A 16,831-nucleotide genomic window follows, 5' to 3' on the forward strand; every position below is an offset into this window, starting at 1 on the left:
CACACTCGATAAAGAACGCTTGCTTTGGGGGTCTTGCGTCAATTATTTGGGCAATGAAAACTAGGGAGCATTGTCAGAATATTCTGATCCTATATTGGAAGTTGGTCTTCTGCTGAAGTAATAAAGCAAGTGCTTATGGAAATTCCAATTCCACTTAAACTATTCCAGGAATAGTTTAAAGGGGTTTGGGGAGGGGAGGGGGCAGGAGGGGAAGCAAAACAAAAAAAGATTCTAGAACCTTCCACTGCCTTGATCTAACTATGCTGGAGTACTAAGGAAGCTTTTTGTTCAAGTCCTAGGGTCTCTGAAGGCAGTAACACAGAAGTTGTTATTCTTGGTAGTAGAATGCTCTTCCTGCAAGATGAGCGAAGTCAGGAAACCTCTCAGTCTCTCTGATGACTATACCTGCAGGATGTACAACCAGCTGAGGCTCCTGACATACTGGGTCAAGGAACTGGAGTTGGATGTACTCAGGACCATCTGTGTGGCTGAAAATCTCATTGATACTTTTACTGAGGTGATCACACCTAAGGTACAGGTTTCAGGTCATGGAAGACCACCAGGAGAAGTGAAGACAGTAAGCAGTCAGTGCAGAGTTCCCCTTTGGCCAGTACCTTCAGCAGCCAGCTCCGGGGCTCAGTAAGATCAGACAGAGCAATAGTTATAAGGTAAAGATTTGGTGGTTGTGAAAGAGACTGTGGTGCTGTGCTGTTTCCTCAATGCCAGAGTTGAGGACTTTTCCGAGTGGCTGCAAAACATTTTCAAGGGGAGGCTGAGCAGCCAGAATTTGTGGTGCACATTGACACCAATGACATGGCTAGAAGGGGGAAAGGATTCTTGTGCAGTGAATATAGGGAGTTAGGAAAGAGACTGAAAAGCATAATCTTAATATAGTGTATCTCTGAATTGCTTTCAGTGCGGTGTACTAGCCAGGGCAGGAATAGAAAGATAGAACAGATGAATGTGTGACTGATGAGCTGGTGCAGGAGCAGGGTTTCACTTTGTTGAAACCTCTTCTGGGTCAGGGCTGACTTGTACAAGAGCACCTTAACTAGAGGGGAACCAATATCCTAGCTCGGAAGTTCACTGGTGCTACGTGGGAGGGTATAAGCTAGTTTGGCAGGGGGATGGCAGCCAGGGCACCAAATTAGAAAGTCAGAAGTAAATTTATTATCAGAGTATGTATACACTCAGTGGTCATGTTATTGCATACACATGCTTGTTCATACAAATATCTAATCAACCAATCAAATGGCCGCCTTATGAAGTGGCTATTGAGTGTATATCACCATATACTACATAGAGGTACATTTCCATGTAGGCATCAAAGTAAAGAAATAAAACTCGCAATTCTTCATGGCTAATATGAGGAAGCATAATTTTAAGGTGATTGGAGGAAAGTATAAGGGGGAATGTCAACAGTAAGTTTTTTCCCACAGTGGTGAGTGCAAATAACACCCTGCCAGGTGTGATAGTAGAAGCAGATACATTAGGGTATATAAGAAACTCTTAGATAAGTACATGGATGATAGGAAAGTGCAGAGTGATGTAGGAAGGAAGGGTTAGATTGATCTTAGAATAGCGTAAAAGATCAGCACAGTATCATAGACCGAAGGGCTTGTACTGTGTTGTAATGCTCTATGAATTTATGAAAAACGAACATACAGTGAAACTGGGATGGGTGAACATTGAATTCTCTAACTTCTGGTAATTCCCTCTCCCTCCCTTCCCCCATCCCAGTTTCCCTCTGCCTCCTCCTCCAGCTGCCTATCACCTTCCTCATGGTTCTGCCTCCTACTACCCATAGTGCTTTCCCCTTACATTCCTTCTTCACCGTTCCTGCCTATCCCCTCCCTGCTTCCCCTCCCCCACCCCTTGATCTTTCCTCTGATTGGTTTTACACCTGGCATCTTCCCACCCTCCCCCCACCTTCTTTATAGGGCCCATGCCCCCTCCCTCTTCAGTCCTGACGGAGGATCTCAGCCCGAAACGCTGACTGCTTGTTTTCACGGATGCTGCCCGACCTGCTGAGTTCCTCCTGCATGTTGTGCAGGATACTTCATGATGGTTCTAAGATAGGGCCTCTGATACGGTAACACCAAGGAATTTGAAGTTGCTAACCCTCTCCACCTCTGTTCCCCTAATGAGGACTGGCTCATGAACCTCTGGTTTCTTTCTCTTGTAATCAGTAATCAATAATCAACTGTTTGGTTTTGCTGATGTTCAGTGATAGGTGGTTGTGGCGCCATTCAACCATATTTTCAATCTCCCTCCTATATGCATGAGAAAGTGGAGGGATTGAGGAAGGTAGATGTTATGACCAGCAAGAACAGGCAGGAACAAAGCAGTAGACACAATGGGACGGGTGGGTTAAAGTGTGCATTTTAAATCTGGGAGTATTTAGAGGTAAGGCTGATGAAGTTAGAGTATGGATCAGTACATGGAACTATGATGTTGTGGCCATAATAGAAACCTAGTTGAGAGAGGAACAGGACTAGATATTTCTTTCTTTTTCCATCTTTTTATTATCATTATTAATAACAACAAAATAAAATTGGTACATAGATAATGGGATTACAAACGTACATATTTCAACTAACTATAAAAGAATACAAAAACAATGATTACAGTATAAATGAGTATTCCCACATCATAAATGATACAATATACAAATAAACAAGGCAAACTTAGGTATATCATAATATAGAATTAAAAAAAAGAAAAAGGAAAAAAAATTAAATTATGCAAAAAAAAACTAATCTAAAAATTTAATAACTAATAGAGGAAAAAAAACAAAGAAAAAATTAAAAGAGAAAAAAATAAGGGCTGTTTATAATATCTCACAAAAATACAAAATCATCAGTGTCGTCAACTCCGATCCTCTCAACGTATATGAAATCAAAACTGGAAAATCAAATAGGCTTGGAACAGGGTCATTTTACATCATATGAAAATATTGAATAAATGGTCTCCATATCTTTTCAAATTTAGTAGAAGTGTCAAATACACCACTTCTAATTTTTTCTAAATTCAAACATAACATAGTTTGAGAAAACCAATGAAATACAATAGGAGGATTAATTTCCTTCCAATTCAAAATAGATCTTCTAGCCATTAGTGTAAGAAATGCAATCATTCGACAAGCGGAAGAAGATAAATGAAGTGAGTCCATCATTGGTAAACCAAAAATTGCAGTAATAGGATGGGGTTGTAAATCAATGTTCAATACCACAGAGATAATATCAAAAATATCTTTCCAATATTTTTTCAAAAGTGGACATGACCAAAACATATGAGTTAAAGACGCTATTTCAGATTGACATCTATCACAAATAGGATTTATATAGGAATAAAAATGAGCCAATTTATCCTTGGACATATGAGCCCTGTGCACAACCTTAAACTGTATTAGTGAATGTTTGGCACATATAGATGATGTATTAACTAATTAAAGAATTTTATCCCAATTCTCAATAGGAATAATAAGGTTAAGCTCTCTTTCCCAATCATTTTTTGTCTTATAAAGGGGCTCTGAACGTATCTTCATGATTATATTATAAAGTTTTGATATAAGCCCTTTCTGAAAAGGGTTTAGTTTAAACAAATTCTCCAAAATGCCTGAAGACACAAAATTTGGAAAAGTAGGAAGTACAGTATTTAAAAAATTCCTAATCTGTAAATATCTTTAAAAAAATGAAATCTAGGCAAATTATATTTATTAGATAATTGCTCAAAAGACATAAAACAATTATCCAAAAATAAATCAGGAAATCGTAGTAATCCTTTAGTCTTCCAAGCCGAATAAGCTTGGTCTATAATTGAAGGGTGGAAAAAACAATTGGATACAATAGGAATATTTAAAACAAACTGAGTTGGACTAGATACTTAATGTTCCAGGGGTTTGATGTTTTAGAAAAGATCGAGGAGGAAGTATAAGTAAGAACTCAAGAATAAGAAAGGTGCAAGCACTCTGATGGAATTCTAGTCCAGATCCTGCAGCATCCACAAGGATGTTGAAGAACAAATATGCAGGCAGATTACAGTGATTGTCATGGGCAACTTAAGCTTCCCTAATGTAGACAGGCACTTCCTTACTGCAAAAGGTTTAGAGGAGCAGAATCTGTTAGGTGCGTCCAGGAGAGTTTCTTAAATTAATATGTAGAAGGTCCAAGAAAAAGGAGTGGTGAGGCTTACTGGACCTGGTGTTGGGTAATGAGCCTAGCCAGATGACTGACCTTTCAGTAGATGAGCAGTTAGGGAACAGTGATCACAACTCCTTAAGTTTTAAGATAGCTATAGATGAGGATAAGTATGGATCTTATGGGTGACTATTAAATTAGACCAGGCCAAATTGCAAGAGTAGTAGGCAAGAACTAGGAAGAGCTTATTGGGGGAAAAACTGTTTTAAGGCAAGTCTACATCTGATGTGCAGGCATTTCGAAATAAAGAAAGGGGTATGTTGAACATTAGGGTAGTTAAGTCCCCAGGGCCTGATGGGATATACTACAGGTTATTGTGGGAGGCAAGAGATGAGATTGCTTGGGTCATGTCTAAGATCTTAATGGCCTTTCTAGGCACCGGTGAGGTCTCAGAGAATGGCAAGTAGCTAATCTTCCATTATTTAGAAGGGAAACAGGAATAATCCTGGAAACTATAAACCAGTGGGTCTCATGTTGGAAAGTTACTGGAAAGAATTTTTATGGATTGGTTTTATAAGCAATTAGAAAACTATGGCCTAATTAGGGATAAGCAGCCTGACTTTGTTTGTGGAAAGTCATATCTTACTGACTTGATTACGATTTTTGAAGAAGTGACAGAGGTAATTGATGATGATAAATCTGTGGATGTTGCCTACATGGATTTTAGTAAGGTGTTTGACAAAGTCCTTCAGGAGAGGCTCATCCTGAAGATTAAAATGCATGACATCCATCCATTATGAATTGTCTGTTTGAATTCAGAATTGAGTTGCCCATGGAAGTCAAAGTGCAGTGGTTGAAGGGACTTTCTCTAGTTGGAGACCTGTGATTAGTGGTGTTCCACAGGGATCTGTGCTGGGACCTCTGCTGTTTGTGATGTATAGAAATGATCTGGACAAAAATGTATGTACATGGGTACATAAATTTGCAGATAATTCAAAGATTGGCAGTGTTGTGCTTTACGTAGAAAACTGGCAAAGGATACAGCGGGTTATGTTGTCCAGACAGGATCACCCTGTATTAAAGCTATGCTGATTATCCTTGTCTCAAGAAATAGTTTCTTACAGTTTCCCTACCACTGATGTTAGATTCACAGTCCTTTACTTTCTTATCCCTGCTTATCAATGAACGTAGTTGCCGATAAGGATGGAGAAATTACAGATGGAGTTTATCCACCTGAATGTGAGATGTTGCACTTTTGGACATCAAATGTAAGGGTGTGGTACGCTGTTAATAACAAGACCCTTAACTGTGGTGTTGAGCAGAAGGATCTTGATCTATATTCATAGCTCCCTGAAAGTGGCTACGCAGGTTGATAGGGTAGTAAAGAAGCATGTATGGCATATGTGCCTTTATTACTCAAGGAATTGCATTTGAGGCAGGATGTTCTGTAAGGCTTTATAAAACTCTAGTATTATTGCATTCCATTCTGGTCATCCCATGATCGAAAAGACTTTGAGGCTTTGGCGAGGATGTGGAAGAGGTTTACAGGATGCTGCAAGTATTAGTGAGCATGAAGTTTTGTCAATAGGTCATGGGGAGAACGTTCAAACTCCTTACAGGTAGCATCAGGAATTGAACCCAAGTCACTGGTACTGTAAAAATTTGTGTCAGCTACCATGCCATCCAATGTGCCTGACTTGTTTAATTCTTTGTGTACTAAGCAAGCTCAAGGCTTACTTAGGTATGATGGGACTATAACCATTTTCATCATTCATTTCAGGAATCCATTGCAATTATGGCCTTAAAATGATCTATATTTGTTAATTAATTCTAATTTACTATTCCCTTTGAACAATGCCTTTGGTATCAATGTGCTTTGTGCCCTTGTGGTTAAAGTGCCTGTTCCTTTGATAACACTGTCTATTAGTCACCATATATTCTCTCTGCAACTAAGCCTGTAAATTGTTCTAATAGGTTTCACACGCTACATCAGATATAGGAAAAAAATAGCAATTCAAGCTATACTTTGTCACTTATCTGATATTTTTGTGGAATGATTATTCTTATACTTGCATTTTAATATTTGATAGGAAATCTTTCCTGTGGAGACGATGAGAAAGGCTGCAGAACTTGGGTTTGGTGGGATTTATGTTCGTCCAGATGTCGGGGGATCAGGACTGTCACGAGTGGACACTTCCATCATATTTGAAGCATTGTCAACAGGCTGCGCAAGTACCACCGCTTACATGAGTATTCATAAGTAAGTCGATGTGGGATTGATATCTAGACAACAAGATACGTAAGCAGCAACAGATTCTTAACAACCTCTTATTACGAGTGCAGCAGCTTCATGAAGAAGGCTCAAGATGGGTTGCCAAGGTGATCTTGAAAATAAGTGACTTGGAGAGAGACAAAAAGAATAGGGCTTTGGTGTGTTTACAGGTTGGAGCACGCAGGTGTTGGGAAGAGGTAGGGAATAAAATGTGGGGAAATTGGAGTGGACTTGCTGCAGTTATTTGGGTGGAGGGCAACATAAAGATTTTGGCAGCATGCTGAGCTTAAGAGGTCTGTATGGAAAGGATGACGTGTAGTGGGAGGGAGGGAGGCTGCAAGTCTGGGAATGGTCACGAGGATGGGTTTTTTAGCAGAGTTTAAGGTTTGTAGTAAGGGCGTAAGACGTGGTTAAAAGAAGGGCCAGACAGGCAACTCAACACTCCAGCCTGCAGTGTCTTCAGTGCAACAGAGAGACATGACAAATGGAAGGGGATGTTGCAAGATCTGCTATGAATGTCCTAGAAGGCTCTGCAGTGACACCATGTACAGTTGCAAGAAAAAGTTTGTGAACCCTTTGCAGTTACCTCTTTTTCTGCATTAGTTACTCATAAAATGTGGTCTGATCTTCATCTAAGTCACAATAATAGACAAACACAATCTACCTAAGCTAATAACACACAAACAATTGTACTACTTCTCATAATTTGAACAATCACAGTCTACATTCAAAAAAGTATGTGAACCTCTGGGGTAATGCTTTCTACAAAAACTATTTGGAGTCAGGTGTTCCAATCAATGAGATGAGATCAGAAGTGTGGGTTGTAGAGGTGTCCTGTGCTATATATTTTAAAAAAAAGACACACAAAATCATGTTACTGCCAGAGCCTGTTCTTCTCAAGAAAGATCTGTTTATGTGCACCATGCCTCGATCAAAACAACTTTCAGAGGACCTTTAGAAGAAGAATTGTAGAGATGCATGAAGCTGGAAAAGGTTACAAAAGCATATCTAAGGACCTGAGTATTTATCAGTCCACAGTAAGAGAAATTGTTTACAACTGGAGGAAATTCAGTACTGTTGCTACTCTTCCTAAGAGAGGGCATCCTGCAAAGATCACACCGAGAGCACAATGTGCAATGCTGATGGAGGTGAAAAAGAATCCAAGGGTAACAGCAAAAGACCCGCAGAAATCTCTAGAACTTGCTAAAATCACTGTTCAAGTATTCAGTATAAGAAAAACACTGAACAAGAATGGTGTTCATGGAAGGACACCACAGAGGAAACCGCTGCTCTCCAAAAAAACATTGCTGCACGTCTGAAGTTTGCAAAAGACCACCTGGATGATCCACAATGCTTCTGGGACAATGTTCTGTGGACAGATGAGACAAAAGTTGAACTTTTTGGCAGAAATGCACACTGCTATGTTTGGAGGGAAAAGGGCACTGCACACCAACACCAAAACCTCATCCCAACTGTGAAGCATGGTGGAGAGAACAGACAACTGCAAAGGGTTCACAAGCTATTTCTTGCAACAGTAGATGGAGCTTAGAAGCTAAAAAAGGGGCAATCACTTTGCTAGGGGTATACAACAGACCCAAGAATCAGCAGTTCATAGAGAATTATGTAGACCAATCAGGGAGGTGTAAGAATAATAAGTATTTTAGAAGTAGGGTATTTCATCTTCCTGGCTCTCTTTCATCTGAGAGAGTCAAAGAGGGTGAAAATTTTAAAGTGTATCTAGGAGAGGTTTTTAAACATACAGTGCGTAGTCTCAGTGAGGGGGCAGTACTGCAATAATGATCATAACTCTTAAATTTCAAGATAGTTATGGAAAGTGGCATGGATATTCTAGAAATTAAGGTGCTGATTTATGGAAAGGCCAATATCAATGTTTTAAGACCGGTCCTGACAAAGGTCTACTGGGAGTGGTTTCTTGGAGGTAAGTCTGTACCTCACAAGCACAAGTCATTTAAAAGTGTAACAGTGATAATTCAGGGCACCATTGCTCCCATAAGGGTGAAAGGTTATACCAGGTCACAGGAGCTCAGGATTTTAATGGCTATTGAAGACTGGATTTTAAAAATGCAAATAAAAAGCAAGTAGGTACAGTGGCTATACAAACTGTGCCAGAGACCTAGGTTCAATCCTGAACTCGGGTTCTGTCTGTGTGGAGTTTGCACATTCTCTCTGTGACGATGTGAACTTCCTCTTACATCCTAAAGATTTGTGGATTGGTATGATAATTGGCCTCGATAAGTCGAGTGAGTGGAAAGTCTAGGAAGAATTTTAAAAATTTGGATTAAAGGGATTATTGTAAATAGGTGTTTGATCGCCAGTAGGGACTTAGAAATCTGAAGAGTCAAGTTTCTGTGCTGTATTGATGCCTCGACGTAGCAGGTATAGAGATCCCTGAAATGTTGAGAAGAATGTTTCATCTTTAACTTTATGACTTTTGGAGATCAGTTCATCTTCTATTCACAGTAACAGAAATTTTAACCGGGGTGCCCAAACTTTTGCATGCCACTGCAGGCGATGTTATCTGATATACTGTTCTATGTTTTTAAAGATGTGGAGAAATGTGCATTTACTCTCTTGGGTGAATGTAAAGTAGCTCAAAAAGGAGCCACTGAAGCATTGGATTGAATGTTGTAAGATCTTGAAAGCAATAATGGTAGGTATTGCTTTAGGACAGCTGGAGCTGGAGACAGCTTCCAATGTTACCAGAAATTCCATGAGTTTCCGAAACAAATGAATTGAAACCTTGTATTAAAGCATCATGGGGGAAATGTTAAATGACTCCACTTGAAAAGTGATGTACAGTACTGTTGGCACGCAGTTTATCTCCAAGAAAGTTTTGGGCACCAATCTCGCTATTTCTTTAGCATTTGACTTTTTTTTACAAGGCCGAGCTACTAGCTCGGCACTCACCCAGCATGGATGGAAAGCGTACGAGGAGCCGGCCAGGTTCAAACCCAGGACCACTCACCTCGAAGATGAGTATGGATGCCACTACACCACCGGCAAGGGAGTTTGCTTTAAGTTTCCTCAAATTTTGGAAATGGGGATAATAAAACACAAAGACTCAACGGGTTTGATTTCAATGAAAAACTTGGGCCCAATTGTTACATCAGTTCATCATCTGCTGCTAGCTAATGTCATGCAACACCCTTTGAATTACCATGAAAGCAGTTTTATCACTAAAGAATGACTTTGTGCAGGCTGTGAATAAAGACCTTTCAAAGCTGGTACAACTGGTACAATATGAATAAATCGACATTAGGGAGAGGGAGAGCCTGTGGTATGTTGAATTACCGGGTGAACGAGTAGTCTTTGGGGTAACCGCAAGTCTCTGTCTTTGCCGTTGCTTTGCTCACGCTTGAGTGCTTGGTGGCGGGTGCCGATGCTTTTGTTTTTGCAGGTGGGGAGGGGGAGGGATTGTTGCTTGCTGCCACTTACGCGTGGGAAGGAGGGGAGCAGGGGGGGACTTTGGTGTTCTAACATCTAACTGTCATACATTCTTTGGGGGCACTTTTCCGTTTTTGTGGATGGTTGCGAAGAAAAAGAATTTCAAGATGTATATTGTATACATTTCTCTGACATTAAATGTACCTTTGAAACATTATGACAGTCTTCCTGTTGAATTTTTAAACTCACTCCAATCACCTGGGCTGCCATCACATGGTCTGGAACTAAAAGAAGCTCTAATCATGCTACTCAAGAAATTGGGTCCATCAATATGATGCAACAAGATTATCAGTTCAATAATTACTTCATAATTACTGGTAATGCCAGAGGGAAGGTACCTTCATCTCTTAGATACCAATGATCTCATGTGATTTTCCTTTTCAATTTAAGTGACTTCAGTTTCCTGTTTTGTTTTGCTGCACATATTAACAATGTGCAAGGACAATCTTTGGAAGTTGTAAACACATTGCTTTTTCCATGGTTAACTACATGTTGGTTGTACCAGAGGTGGAGATAAAAATAACTTGAATGTTTTTACATTGGATTCGAAAGAAAGAAAAGTGTATTCTGAAGCACTTCAACATTGAAAATAAGTACATTTATACATTGTGCATGGTATATACCCTTAAAGAGAACTATATTAAATGTTAATATATATATATATTTCACCTTGTATGTTTTTATTGCTAACTTCAGTTAGACTACATAACTTTAACCTGTGTGGGTGGTGCACATGCTCCTGATTATATCAACAGTATTGAGGGATAAACCCAAATTTATCTGATCAATGCTTCCGATGTAATCAAGAAATTGCTACTTTTTTACATTCTACTTGGTCTTGTTTTAAAATTCAACCCTTTGGAAAAAGTTTTACTGGAACAAATTATTGGAACACAACTTCCCAATATTATTTTTACTAGGCGAATTGAAGGGATAAAACCGAAACCCAAATTGAATAAATATCAGAAAGAATTCATAAAAATTGCATTGACAGTAGCCAAAAAGGCTATTGCAGTTACTTGGAAATCGGATTCATACTTAAGTATACATTGTTGGAAGAACGAAATCTTTAGCTGTATTCCACTTGAAAAAAAATTACTTACAATTTAAATAAATATGAAACATTTCTGAAAATTTGGCACCCTTATTTACAAAAGATAGGACTAAATATATAGGTGCTCTGAAGATAAAATTACTGGTTATTTGGGGAAAGAAATAAATATACATATTAAAGCTATTATGAACTCCATGGAGCATGTGGGGATCTTCCGATATCCAGGCATTCTTTCTTTATTTTTTTTCTTTTTTTTTTCTTTCTTTTCTTTCTTTCTATAGGGATATGTTGGGGGGAGGGGGGAAGGGTTGATATTTTTTTTTCTCTCCTCTGTAATCATTGAAAACTCAATAAAATTTTTTTAAAAAAAAGCTTCAAATTCCTAGGAGTGAACAGGACAGGTTGAGCCTGTCCTGGCTCAACCAATTTGATGCCACAGCCCAGAAAGCTCACTAATGCCTCTACTTCCTCAGGAGGCTAAAGAAACTTGGCATGTCCCTGTCGACCCTTACTAATTTTTATTAATGCACCAAAGCTTGGTATGGCAACTGCTCTGCAGATGCCAGCAGAGTTGTGAACACAACCTAGAAGATCACAGAAACCAGGCCTACCTACATGGAGTCTGTTAGTTCTTGCTGCCTCAGTAAAGTAGCCAACATCATCGAAGATTATGTCGGAAATACTCTCCTCTACCCTCTTACATTTGGCAGCCTTAAATCACATACCATCAAGGTCAAGTACCGTTTCTATCTCACATTATAAGATTATTAAATGCTTCCGTAGTAAGATGGACTCTTGACCTCATAATGTATCTCGTCGTGATCTTGGACCTTATTTACCTGCACTGCATTTTCTCTGTAACTGTCACATTTTATTCTGCAAAATGTAATGATCTGATCTGTACGAACAGTATTCAAGATAAGCTTTTCATTGTGTATATGTGACAATAATGAACCAATTCCAATAATTATATTCTTCATGGAATAATAATGTTTAAGCTAGCTTTCATTTCATTTACAAGGACTGTTATAAAAATCTGTTGGTTGGAAATAAATGCAAACATTATGATTGCCAACTCAATGATCCAAGCCAGTATACTTACAAAATGCCTTCAGATTTACTCTAATCCTGTCTGCTACTGCTATTTTGTGACGATTCATTGCCTTTCCAGTTGCCTTTTCAAGCATCTTACACTTTTTATACCTGTGAATCATTGCCCTGTCTTTAATTACCTGTATCCGCCATGTGCTTCCATTTTTTTCCCCTTGTTTCCCTTTATCGAACCCTCAATGTCCATAAGACCATAAGACAAAGAAGCAGAAGTCGGCCATTCAGCCCATTGAGTCTGCTCCGCCATTTCATCATGAGCTGATCCAATTTAGTCCCATTCCCTCGCCTTCTCACCATAACCTTTGATGACCTGACTACTCAGATACCGATCAATCTCTGCCTTAAATACACCCAATGACTTGACCTCCACTGCCACCCGTGGCAACAAATTCCATAGATTCACCAACCTCTGGCTAAAAAAATTTTTTCGCATCCTTGTTCTGAATGGGTGCCCTGCCATCCTCAAGTCATGTCCTCTCATTCTAGACTCCCCCACCATAGGAAACAACTTTGTCACATCCACTCTATCCATGTCTTTCAACATTTGAAATGTTTCTATGAGGTCCCCCCTCATTCTTCTAAACTCCAAGGAGTACAGTCCAAGAGCGGTCAAACGTTCCTCATATGTTAACCCTCTCATTCCCAGAATCATTCCAGGGAATCTTCTCTGAACCCTCTCCAATGTCAGCACATCCTTTCTTAAATAAGGAACCCAAAACTGCACACAGTATTCCAAGTGAGGTCTTACCAGTGCCTTATACAGCCTCAACATCACATCCCTGCTCCTATACTCTACTCCTCTAGAAATGAATGCCAACATTGCCTTCACCTTCTTCACCACCGACTCAACCTGGAGGTTAACCTTAGGGGTATCCTGCACGAGGACTCCCAAGTCCTGTTGCATCTCAGAACTTTGAATTTTCTTCCTATTTAAAAAATAGTCTGCCCGTTTATTTCTTCTACCAAAGTGCATGACCGTACACTTACGGACATTGTAATTCATTTGCCACTTCTTTGCCCATTCCCCCAATCTATCCAAGTCTCTCTGCAGACTCTCTGTTTCCTCAGCACTACCGTCCCCTCCACTTATCTTTGTATCATCAGCAAACTTAGCCACAAAGCCATCTATTCCATAATCCAAATCGTTGATATACAACGTAAAAAGAAGTGGCCCCAACACAGACCCTTGTGGAACACCACTGGTATCCAGCAGCCAACCAGAATGGGATCCCTTTATTCCCACTCTTTGTTTTCTGCCAATCAACCAACGTATGTAACTTTCCCGTAATTCCATGAGCTCTTATCTTGTTTAGCAGCCTCATGTGTGGCGCCTTTTCAAAGGCCTTCTGAAAATCCAAATACACAACATCCACTGCATCTCCCTTGTCTAGCCTACTTGTAATTTCCTCAAAAAATTGCACTAGGTTTGTCAAGTAGGATTTTCCTTTAAGGAAACTATGCTGAGTTCTGCCTATCTTGTCGTATGCCTCCAAGTACTCCGTAACCTCATCCTTGACGATCAACTCCCAACAACTTCCCAACCACCAATGTCAAGCTAACTGGTCTATAATTTCCTTTTTGCTTCCTTGCCCCCTTCTTAAATAGCAGAGTGACATTTGCAATCTTCCAGTCCTCCGGAACCAGGCCAGAATCTATCGACTTTTGAAAGATCATTGCTAATGCCTCCACAATCTCCACTGCTACTTCCTTCAGAACACGAGGGTGCATTCCATCTGGTCCAGGAGATGTATCTACCCTTAGACTATTCAGCTTCCTGAGTACTTTCTCCGTCGTAATTGCGACTGTGCATATTTCTCTTCCCTGACACCCTTGAATGTCTGGCATATTGCTGATGTCTTCTTCAGTGAAGACTGATGCAAAATACTCGTTCAGTTCCTCCGCCATCTCCGTATCTCCCATTACAATTTATCCAGCATCATTTTCTATCTACTCTCACCTGTCCTTTACTCTTTATATACTTGAAAAAGCTTTTAGTATCCTCTTTGATATTATTTGCTAGCTTCCTTTCATAGTTCATCTTTTCCCTCTTAATGACCTTAGTTTCCTCTTGTAAGCTTTTAAAAACTTCCCAATCCTCTGTCTTCCCTCTAATTTTTGCTTCCTTGTATGCCCTCTACTTTGCTTTTACTTTGGCTTTGACTTCTCTTGTCAGCCACGGTAGCATCATTTTTCCATTCGAAAATTTCTTCTTCTTTGGAATATATCTGTCTTGCACCTTCCTCACTTCTTGCATAAACTCTAGCCACTGCTACTGCTGTCCTCCCCGCTAGTATCCCTTTCCAGTCAACCTTGGCCAGTTCCTCTCTCATGCCACTATAATTTCCTTTACTCCACTGAAATACCGACACATCGGATTTCGGCTTCTCTTTCTCAAATTTCACAGTGAACTCAATCATGTTGTGATCACTGCCTCCTAAGGGTACCTTCACTTCCATCTCCCTAACCACCTCTGGTTCATTACACAACACCCAACCCAGTACAGCCGATCCCCCAGTGGGCTCAACAACAAACTGTTCTAAAAAGCCATCTTGTAGACATTCTACAAATTCTCTCTCTTGAGATCCAGTGCTGACCTGATTTTCCCAATCCACTCGCATATTAAAATCCCCTACAATTATCATAACACTGCCCTTCTGGCAAGCCTTTTCTATTTCCTGTTGTAATTTGTAGTCCACATCACTGCAGCTGTTTGGAGGCCTGTAGATAACTGCCATCAGGGTCCTTTTACCCCTGCAATTTCTTAGCTCAACCCATAAAGATTCTGTACCTTCCGATCCTCTGTCAACTCTTTCTGATGATTTAATATAATTTCTTACCAATAAAGCCACTCCACCCCCTCTGCCTACCTGCCTATCCTTCCGATACACCGTGTATCGTGGATGTTCAGCTCTCAGAGACGTGCATCCTTTAGCCACGTCTCAGTGATGGCCACAATATCATACCTGCCAATGTGTAACTGTACAACAAGATCATCCACCTTATTCCTTATGCTGCGTGCATTTAAGTATAACACCTTAAGTCCAGTATTTGTTATTTTTTGCATTGATTGCACTGCAACTCATCCCAATGGCTGCAAATTTGCTCCATCACCTGACATCTTCCTGACATCCTTATTGCTCACTACCTTAGGTCCATTTCTGTTTTCCCTCTCCTCTGCTCCATCATTCTGGTTCCCATCCCCCTGCCAAATTAGTTTAAACTCTCCCTAACCACTCTATTAAACCTTCCCACCAGGATATTGGTTCCCCTAGGATTCAAGTGCAACCCATCCTTTTTGTACAAGTCACACCTGCCCCAAAAGAGGTCCCAATGATCCAGAAACTTGAATCCCTGCCCCCTGATCCAATCCCTCAGCCACACATTTATCCTCCACCTCATTCCATTCCTATTCTCACTGTCGCGTGGTACAGGCAGTAATCCTGAGATTACTACCTTTGTGGTTCTTCTTCTCAACTGCCTTCCTAACTCCCTATATTCTCCTTTCAGGACCTCTTCCCTTTTCCTACTTATGTCATTGGTACCTATGTGTACCACGACCTCCGGCTCCTCACCCTCCCACTTATCTTGGATGCGATCAGAAACATCCCAGACCCTGGCACCAGGGAGGCAAACTACCATCCGGGTCTCCTGATTGCATCCACAGAATCACCTATCTGACCCTCTAACTATCGAGTCCCCTATTACTACTGCCTTCCTCTTCCTTTCCCTACCCTTCTGAGCCATAGGGCCTGACTCTGTGCCGGAGGCACGGCCACTGTTGCTTCCCCCAGGTAGGCTGTCCTCCCCAACAATACTCAAATAGGAGTATTTATTGTCAAGGGGTACAGCCACTGGGGTACTCTCTATTACCTGACTCTTCCCTTTCATCCTCCCAACTGTGACCCACCTGTCTGCCTCCCGTGGCCCTGGTGTGACCACCTGCCTGTAACTCCTCTCTATCAGCTCCTCACTCTCCCTGACCAGACGAAGGTCATCGAGCTGCAGCTCCAGTTCCCTAACACAGTCCTTTAGGAGTTGCAGCTCGGCGCACCTGGCGCAGATACGAACGTCCGGGAGGCTAGGAGACTCCAGGATCTCCCACATCCGACACCGAGAACAACAAGCTGCCCTCACACTCATACTAACCCTTTCCTCAAATAACAGGAAAAAACTGAAACCTAAACCTACCTGGCCTCGCCTGCTTCTGCCTAAGCCCGTTGAGCCCAAGCCCTTAAGCCTTCACTCTGCTCCCGGCTCACTCCGCTGCCCGCTGTATAAGGCTGCATCCTTTTTAATTCTTCCCCACTTCATTGTCCAACGTCACACGCCTGCGCAGTCCCGATTCTCTTAACTCCGATCACTCCTGTAATGATCCTCTGACTTCCTTCTCCAAAATGTCATTGACATTCATTTTCCTTAGCTTGCTACCCTTGGCAATACTGGATCACCTTAGTCTTGTGCTCTTGCTGTTTTGCTTTTGAATGTTTTCCACAGCAAGTAGTTTCTGCCAATCTGTTATTGGCAGGGTCTGCTAACTTTAATGAAACTTGTCTTCCACCTTCTTAAGAGCTTTATTCCTGGTCCATCTCTATCTGTTTCTATATTCACCTTTGACATTATGGTTAATATCTCCAAAATGTTTACCCACTGACACTCCCTAAACTTGATGGACTACATTCTCCAAAACAAGGTCCATTTCTTTGGTAGGAGTTGACCAGGTGAGCATCTCTTCCAGATGCCCACCTGAATGAACTTAAGTCTGGCTCTGGTGCAGAGTTTTGCCTCATAATT

The 16,831-nt window shown here is 40.8% G+C and overlaps 1 protein-coding gene across 3 annotated transcripts in view; it reads left to right on the plus strand.

Annotated features, from left to right (window-relative positions):
• acad8 (acyl-CoA dehydrogenase family, member 8) overlaps positions 1-16,831 on the plus strand; it is a 107,949-nt gene that overhangs the window by 28,014 nt on the left and 63,104 nt on the right. For all 3 annotated transcript variants that reach the window (XM_059957135.1, XM_059957134.1, XM_059957133.1), the window contains exon 3: positions 6,230-6,399. In XM_059957135.1, coding sequence (XP_059813118.1) covers positions 6,230-6,399 — 170 coding nt within the window. The remainder of the gene's footprint in view (positions 1-6,229; positions 6,400-16,831) is intronic.

Source organism: Hypanus sabinus, chromosome X2, assembly GCF_030144855.1.
Source record: "Hypanus sabinus isolate sHypSab1 chromosome X2, sHypSab1.hap1, whole genome shotgun sequence".
NCBI classification, from domain to species: Eukaryota; Metazoa; Chordata; class Chondrichthyes; order Myliobatiformes; family Dasyatidae; genus Hypanus; species Hypanus sabinus.